The following is an 8836-nucleotide window of genomic DNA, read 5'->3' on the forward strand; positions in this document are numbered from 1 at the left end:
AATATTTTCCAGGATTTTTTTTTTTATATAATGCAAAGTTTGGCATTTTTGACATTTGGCATTCACAGAGGCCAAAGGGTTACAACAGTGGATAGGGCCATTTCCAGCCTCTAAAACAAATCCGTTTATCTTCCATAATCTACCAGCCCATCAGGTCAGATCAGGATTTCCGTTCTGCTTTCCACACTGATGGTTCTTCTCATAGGCAGTGAGCAATGATGAGGTGGAACACTGACGCAAGCTGAAGTCTGGCCCTGGCTGTAACTTGCTTGCGAAATCGGCTGCGGCACTGGAAGGGAGCAAGAGGCAGGTAATCCTGTTAACTATTCTGTCCGTGCTTGTAGACGAGATGGTGGTCTGCTACTCTGACGTCCTCCTCATGAATTCTCACTTCAGATACTAAAATCTGCCCCAGAGCTAAGAAAGTGCCGCTCACTAATCTGCATTCTGCTCAAATCTGAGGCAATCACTCAGCCTCACCATCAGCAGTACGGAGGCCCGATGCCCAGTCCGACACTGTCTGACACTGCTCCGTTGTAGACCTTGTTTATTACCCCTCTTCTGGCCTTATCTCCTCCCTTTCTTACCTCGCCTTAATCCCCTTTATAATTTTCACCAACTTTAATTAGTTCGTGTCCAGAGCAACTATTAATCCCGAGCGTGATTTAAAATATAGGATCCAGCAGGCCATAAAACCCCTGAACATTTTATGATTTTCAAATCCTGACAGAAGTACTTCACTGCTGTCGCTCTGCACAGAAAATGGCCCTCTCTTCACAATGATTTTATGTGCGGCTGTTCCTGTACTTCTGGGTTCTGGAAAGGTGGCCTTGGATGATGATGGCAACCCATGGCTTTTACAGTAACCTTGGGATGCTGTAATTGCTTCTGTGACCTCACTCTGCCCTCATAACCTCCAATAGCTCTCTGCAGTGTCATACATGATGTCACTGTGCATAAAAAAAAAATGAAAAATGAGCACTGTTGGTATTTTCCAAAAATATAGGATTCTAGTCTGATGCAAACATGATGAAATCTACTTGACTGCGCTTTTTTTTTTTTCTTTTTTTTTTTGAAGTTAGCACCCCACTTGTAAATATTCTTTAAAGAGAATATTTACTGAACAGACCTTCAGCGGTGCCTTATGTTTGAATATAAATGAAGAAGGCATCTCCTGCAGACCTACATGTGGCACAGGGCTGCACACGATCTGAAAGCGAGCTCAAGGTGGTGTGAAGGCTTTCAGAAAAATGAGTCAGTGCTGCCACATGCTCCGTTACACAGACGAGCTCTTTCTTTCATCTCAGATGGGATAACAGCATCTGACCAGGCGATGAGTCCATTAACACTCATAGTTAGACTGTCACATGCCTGGCAAAGGTATTACAAGAGGAGGAATTGATTCTGTTTGGCATTTGTCATGTCTCCCCTCATACGATGAGTTTAAGGCCAGAAACCAAACAAGCGTTCCCTCCTCAAAGCAGCAGCAGAGAGGAAAGCCGTTAAGGACCATTTTCCGCTGATGTCAGCTTTGTCCAATTTAGCCAATAATAGGCTATTCTGAAAACCGTCAAGTCTTTTGATTCTTCCCCCACTAAAGCCATCATGAAATTTTCTAACCTTGGCTTGGCTCACTGATACTAGCAGCTGCAAGAACGGGTTAGCAGGTTTCTATAACTGACGTCACCGTAAATCCTTAGGTGACATAGTTTTAAATGTACAGCCACCGTACTCTGAAATATTCCACTTTTCAGGCCTCATGGAGCCACATCACTTATTGTTATCTGCCTGTTTGACACACAAAACCAAAACTATGAGGGATTATCTTTAGACGGGATTAACTACTGCAGAACTGAGTGCATTTCTGAAAGTAAAATTGCAGTAATCCAAAGGTAGCTCTCGTTCCACACCTATTAGCTGTTTTGCATTCGGATGCATGCCATTATTTTAATGAAATCGTTTAGGTATACGTTATTATTGTGTGCAATGTTCAACGTCAGTGGATGGACACAGGCCAGAGAGCACATCAGAGATAATCACACACACAAAATTTAATAAAAAATAAATTTAAAAAAAAATTAAAAACCTTGTGTGTCACACAAAGCTAAAATTTCACTAATGCAGGCAAATATTGTGGTTTCGGGGATCATCACACATGCATGCATCTGCTTCCTCGTCAAACATTAGCAAAATTCGTGGCCTTTAGGTTAATAAGGATTAAAACTCTTTAGTCCCTCTGAGTGACACAATTTGGGAGTGAGAGCCAAATGACACGACCAACTTAATGTCTACCAAGAGCAATATTACTACATCAAGAAATGACAAGAAAATAAATGTCTGAGAATAAGACAGAAAAGGGACAGAGAAAGACATAAAGAAAGGGGGGGAAAACTTGCGGGAATACCGATGACATATTATCACATGTTCCGTGGCCCGGCAAATTAACAGTCAGGGGAGGCGTGTTGTCACATAGGGGACAGCTCACACAGCCATGCACCTCAGAAGACATGCAGCTCTGTGGATTACCAGTAGCAGGCTGACTAATGCAACGACTGTCAGGTATTTAGAGAATTTGGGGGTAGGGATGACGCAAGACTGCCAGTGTGTTTCGGTTCAAAGTTAAGAAATTAATAGGATCGCAGGTGCGTTTTTGCCTGTGTTTTGCGTGTACGCATCTCAAAAGGACACAACTTTCTAGTCAAAGAACAAACCGATATTCAGAAATAGACGCAAATGCACAGAACAGCGGAGCATCCCGGGTCACTCTGAAGCCATCAGCTTCACAAGCAATCAGCTCACAAGTCAGCAATGGAGAGTGGCAGATCACTGATGCCACTCAGAGATCTGAGTGGCATTCGGCTCAGCTCAGGAGGAGAGCTGGTTTCCTCCAGGCTGTGCATCCGGATCTGCGTCAGTACCGGGAAAGCATCTGACAGGGAGCAACTCTGACGCTCCGACACCACAAATACCTCATGTCCTCTACAACCTCGAGTGTAGTTGTAGATTTACTTTGATTAAACAGAAAATGACCTGTTTGATTAAATTAAGGAGGCTGTAAGGCAATATAGGGGAATATTTTAGACTGTACGTTTACTATAAAAGATACAAATGAGGAAAAAAGGAACAGTGCACCAGTATGTAAAAAGAAAAAATCTTTTAGGATGACCCTGACAAGATGACTGCAAAATCCTGTGATTCATTTTCATAATACCGACATGAAAAGTGCTCATACAGGTCCCATCTGTCAATAAATCTCCCTGCAGTCATCTATCTCACTTCGCAAATAAAACCGGACTGTGTCTAAAATTGTTACCTAACAATTAAACAAATCCTCCCTTTACCATAGGCTACTGAGAAGAGCGTCATTAGATTGAAAGGTCTTGATGACACAGTAGACGGTATCTGGTTTTGCTGATTAGATTAGAGCAGGTGTCAGTGTTGTGGAAGACAGAGCTGCCTGCATTGTGATTAATGAAGCTGCTCCAAACTCCTCTCTTGGTATCTATTGATTCACTTCTGTGGCTGGCCATGAGCTGAATGAATTTGCCTGAAAATATGCAAGACTTATGCCTTCTGCTATACCCAGGCCTGCTATTCGAGGCGGACATGAATCCACTGGCTGACACTTGCAGCCCAAGAGGGAAGTCTATCACCGCACTGCATTAAGGTCTGGGGGGGCTGATAGAAATGCAGTCAAAGTTCTTTGCTCACATAAATGTGGCATTTATAGGCAAAAAATTACATAAAAAAAGTGTGCATAAAACTTTGTGTATTGGCTTTCTTACACTGGGACTGTGAAATGGGATGGAGGTCATATGATTTGATTGTAATACTGTCACAACAGTTAAAGGTTAAAGTGGATATATCTGCATAATAAAAAATACAACCCTGTTATTGCATAAGCACAGGAGCTCCGGATAAGTTTTCAGACTCTGGAAAGTTATAAAGCCGAGAAAGTGCCTATGTCACGCTTTGACACGTCACTTTGTCTGCACAACTTAGCATCACAAGGACAGGGGGAAAATAACACATCACAGTTCAGTGGTGTTGATACTGGAGCTCTGATACATACCACTTCCTCCCCCCAACGTATTTCTCTCTGTCTCTGTTTCCTTCTGCATCTGCATGATTTTAGTTTTTAAATGCACTGCTTTAGAATAACCTGCGGCCTTTCTGAGAGACACAAAGAGAGAATAGATTTCTGTCATAAAAGTCAAACTCGCCGAGCCTGAGAATATACATTGTGGCAAAAGAAGGATTTTGTCACTGGACTGCACAGTTTTAATTTGTATTTTTGAGATGATTACTACCAAGACCAAGACATTACCCCAGTATCATTTTGTTGGATTTTTATTTTCTTTGATTTTATTCATTTTGGAACCTTTTTAAAACGGTTTTTAACTAAAACTGAATTTTTGTTTTATTTTAAACTTAATTTTAGTTTCATTACTTTCAAGATGCACTGCATTATACATTCATGTATAATTTTAGAAGCCCAGTGAGGTAAGATAAAAGACGATCATTTCTGAAAAAGCAGGGCAATCAGAAACTTCTGTGGGCCAAAGGATTTGAGGGGGAAAAACTGGTCGAGATGGCAGGTGGTTCTGGTTTTAATGGACTGTTTCCCTGAAATAATTTGTGGGACAGGTGGCTGCGAACTTTGGCAGGGTCAGTAGTTATTTTCCCCATGCAATTCCCTGCTCTTGTGCTATTCAAGTCTCTGATGAAGGGCAGCTGGCACCAAGTGAACCCTCTCAGTGATGCAGAGATAGGGAGAGGGACAGAGAGAGGGAGAGAGAGAGAGAGAGAGAGAGAGAGAGAAAGAACACTTTTTTTCTAAAATTGGAGGGCAGCGGAGTCACATCAGTTTCTGGCTTTTTGTCGTGCATCCATAAAACTAGCACAAGCTCTGCTGAATGTTCTCGTGAGGATGTTGTATCTCGGGCCGAGAGTAGATGCTGTAGACCTTTAATGAGTCGATGTTCATATATATGCATCAATACATACAGCACATTTACATTACATTATTAAGATATAATCCAAGCCTATGTTGTCATTTTAACATCAGATTGAGTAGAAACATGAAATAACAAATGAAACTTTATCTTTTATTTCAGGAAAGCTTCTCAGATACATCAATAAATGAATCAGAGAGGCCAGGGCATGAAATTGGAACACTGGATCCTTTGTCTCAATTAAGCATGGGTTTACAGTCCAGTTCTCTGAAGACAGTAGATGAGGTTAAATACCCTTATCTTAGAAGCTAATTATACACTGATAAATAAATAAATGAACTATTTGTACCTGGGCTGTGTTTACGTGCTACTGGACGTTTTGTCACCATCCTTCCTGCATATCACTCATAGTAGCATCACTTGCGCCACTGCTGCCAAAATAAGCCAGTTAGGTTTATTGATTGGTTGTGAGCACCTTAAACAGAGCCGGAACATGATAACGGGGAGATCCAATTGTATCCTATTGCTGTACTGTAAATAAACAAGAGGGCAGCAGTTGGCACGCTGCCACAGTGGAAATGCTGGTTGCTATTATATTACACTCTGAAAAGCCGTGTTTATATCTTTGGGAAATGGTCATTAATCCTGTTCCCCCAAAACGGTCGAAAGACAAATAAGTAGCTACTGACGCAATGAGACAGCTTTCCCGTCAGTCCCATATTATTTATTTATGTATGGATTTATTTATTTATTTTCCCAATTGCCTAATAGGGAGCCGACCACAGAGACAAAAGTGTAGTAATATGTGTGCCGGTGCGTAAAGTATCGTGCACATCCCCAGTGTGGATGGAGCGCTTACGGTGACGAGTCCCGCCACGTTTCTCTGGCAACCCTGTCTCCGCTCTGTCTCCATGGCAATGCATAGGCAGTTTACTTCCCCTTTTGTCCGAGATATGGCCCCCCGTTTTTCACGAATGGGTCGCAAGCTCTGGCTATGCGACAAGCGACTAGGCTGCGCGCTTCGTGTTCGCACAGATGCGTTGAGAGCTCGGTACTGTATGCGGGTGCGATGCGAGAGAGAGAAACACAAAGGGACCTTTCAACAGGATGCCAGTGACACAACAGGGATATCACCGTCATCGTTTCAACGTCATAATAAGGGTTAGCTTTGATGTAAAATTCGTTTTTATGCACATCCTGTGACTAACACCTACAGGTCTCCAACATACTGAAAGCATGTGATCTCAGACAAACACATCGTGCAGCATATAGGCCTACAGGAGCAAATGCTTACATCTCAAACAGCAATACCCACATGCACCGTGCTGGGAAATGGTTCACCATCCAATGGCTGCTATTCAGTCAGTCTAACCTCAAAGGGTGATTTGAGCACCATGCAGGGGAGGAATGGTTGCATGGTCGCAGTCAGAGACCTGTGAGCTGTGGATAAGACAGTCTGTGAAAGGCAAGGTTCTCCTCTTACCCTTGGAAGCATCCTTGTCTTCTTTAGGCTTCGCCACTTTTCCGCTCATAGATCCCAGTTTGGATGAGTAATTCCCGATTTAGATAAGAATGGAAATCCCCCCAGTTGCTGACTGTCCTCAATGAAATCCTTACCACAGGTCCCAGGTACTGAGATAAGGGTTCTGTTAGGAGAGACATATTCATCAAAATTGTTTTTTTTTTCTTTCTGTCATAACACAGGAGCAGTGTTTGGTCACAGGGCCACAGAACAAGACAATGTACCGTGGTGGAAGCCATCCGTACTGCAAGGTGTTTATCAATTAGACATCAATGAAAACATCCAACTATTGATGCTCCCTTAACACACTCGCACACCTCAAGACAAAGAGCCCATACAGTTTGAACACCAACAATCAGCCGGAGCACGTCTATCAATGCGCAGCCTTTTCAGTGATTTAACGCCACGCTTTAACCTACCTTATCTCCTCCACGTTTTCTGCTACATCAATGCACATTGATGAACGGAAACGCTCCCACCACGAATCCCGTTATGTTGCATACAAAAATCACGACCTACTCTACTGTGACAAAGGAGAGGAGCAAAAAAAAAAAAAAAAAAGAAAAGCTGCGGAATGGAGCGCAGTGTTTCCCCCCTCCAGAGGTCTCCAGTCAAGAGAAATAGAAGTCAAGTCACTGAGCCGTCCTATCTAACGAACCCCCGGAGAAATGCCATCCAGTGCAGCGTCTGCGACCAGGTTTTCTCGTCTGGGGCTTTCTCTTCTGGCGAGCTCCTCTAAACGCACGGTGGGCAGAATCAACAGGATACACACAGCGAGAGCGCTCCACTCGTTACAGCGCCGATTCACACAGTGGACATTTGTTTATTGACCCTCGGTATCACCGCTGTGATGAGAACGAGCCTCTCCATCCATGAATGCAGCCAGCGTGTGAGCAGTGCGGTCGATGTGGTGAAGAATTAAAGCAGGAGGCTGTGCTGCATGGCGCACACCATCTTGCTGTTGCTCTCATTCAGTTGCCTTGGCAGAGCTATGCGTTATCCCATTCACATCCCGGCTGCGCATTTTCTTAAAATGCGATCTGAGCCGTTTCCTTTCGCTTTATGAAATGCAGTATGTGGATCGATGGAGGATCAAATATGACAATACAAAATAATAGGCTAACTAATATTTTTGTTTATATAGATTTATCAAACTGTAGTTTATGTGAAAGATACACCACTATATGTTATGTAAAACTACATGCAGCATTGGTTGCAACATTTCCTAATGTCTGTGTACTTTGAGTTTGGAGACATTTTAATGGTGCTTTGCTGGGAAAGTTTCTAAAAATTGTATTGTTCCAAAGGTTGACCCAAGTTTGACTTAATAAACAGTAAAAAAAAAAACAAACAAACAAAAAACGGTTGCTTTAAATTTACAACATGCAGGTTTAGTCTGTCCTCACCCTGAGTGACATATTACATAACCATGGTAGTGATTTCGTTGTGCTTCCACCGCGCTTCTTTATTCACAGACCCCAATGTCAACTATTTTCATTTTGAAAATTTTTGACTTTCTTACGACTTTAAAGAAAATGCTTATTAAAGCAACTCTAAAGCAATATTTTCTTATCTATAGGAGCAAATTATATCCATCCGTGAATGACTTCTTCATCTTAAATTGGTTCTGTAAGTACATGCTGTATGAAAGGTCCTTACCTTTAAGGTGAAGCCTAAGAGCTGTATGTCATCCTTTATTGGAACCTGCGTGGAACGGTCTCTTCCAAACAGTGACTGAGCCACACTGACAGCTTAAAATCCCATCTGATTTTGGGGTTCTTAATCCAGCTTTGTTATGAGTTTTGTTTAGTTTTTTCTTAGTTTTTTTCCCCAGTTTATATTCTGAAGTCCCACTCAAATTTCTGTCCGAGTTTCCCGGGCGTTATGTCACATCTGTTGGTCCTGCAAGTCTGTAGCACTCTGTAGCAGCAGGGGAAAAAGACCTGCAGGTTGAGGGTTACAAGATCTATATGGCTGCTATTTTTAGAAGAAACTAGACCCCCTTCGAACTTTCTTCACATGCTCAAATCTTCCTGAGACGTTTGAAGGAACGCTGTGGTGGCCGGTTTCAGTGATTTGGCTTTCCCTCAAAATGTCAAGTCCTGCAGCATTTACGCAGAGTTGGGCTAATTTGTGTTTTGTTTTCTATGTTTTTCAGTAAAGCATTCAGTGAACTGCACTCCAGTTAAGCAAAATCATGTCTCTGACGCTTCAGCAATTGGTCTTAAAAACTCACAGTTTCTGCCATGCCATTCTGTTGCTGTCACTGGATTAGTATCTAATTTACAACTGCACTCCGTGTGTGTGTGTTTGTTTCTCTATTACATTTGTCTGTTACAGTTTAAACTGATTCCTCTTA

At 42.4% G+C, this 8836-nt stretch overlaps 1 protein-coding gene across 3 annotated transcripts in view; it reads right to left on the bottom strand.

Annotated features, from left to right (window-relative positions):
* fgf13a (fibroblast growth factor 13a) overlaps positions 1 to 8394 on the bottom strand; it is an 86846-nt gene extending 78452 nt beyond the window's left edge. Inside the window, exons 1-2 of one of the 3 annotated variants that reach the window (XM_047585274.1) lie at positions 8137 to 8394; positions 6439 to 6601 (exon numbers count right to left, since the gene is read on the bottom strand). In XM_047585274.1, the coding sequence (XP_047441230.1) occupies positions 6439 to 6487 (49 nt within the window). In that variant the 5' untranslated portion in view covers positions 6488 to 6601; positions 8137 to 8394. Of the gene's footprint in view, positions 1 to 6438; positions 6602 to 6896; positions 7501 to 8136 lie in introns of those variants that run through there. The other 2 variants (XM_047585276.1, XM_047585273.1) reach the window with 2 other exon arrangements.
* Positions 8395 to 8836: the final 442 nt, after the last annotated feature.

The sequence above is a fragment of the Mugil cephalus genome, chromosome 5 (assembly GCF_022458985.1).
Source record: "Mugil cephalus isolate CIBA_MC_2020 chromosome 5, CIBA_Mcephalus_1.1, whole genome shotgun sequence".
In the NCBI taxonomy this organism is placed as follows: Eukaryota; Metazoa; Chordata; class Actinopteri; order Mugiliformes; family Mugilidae; genus Mugil; species Mugil cephalus.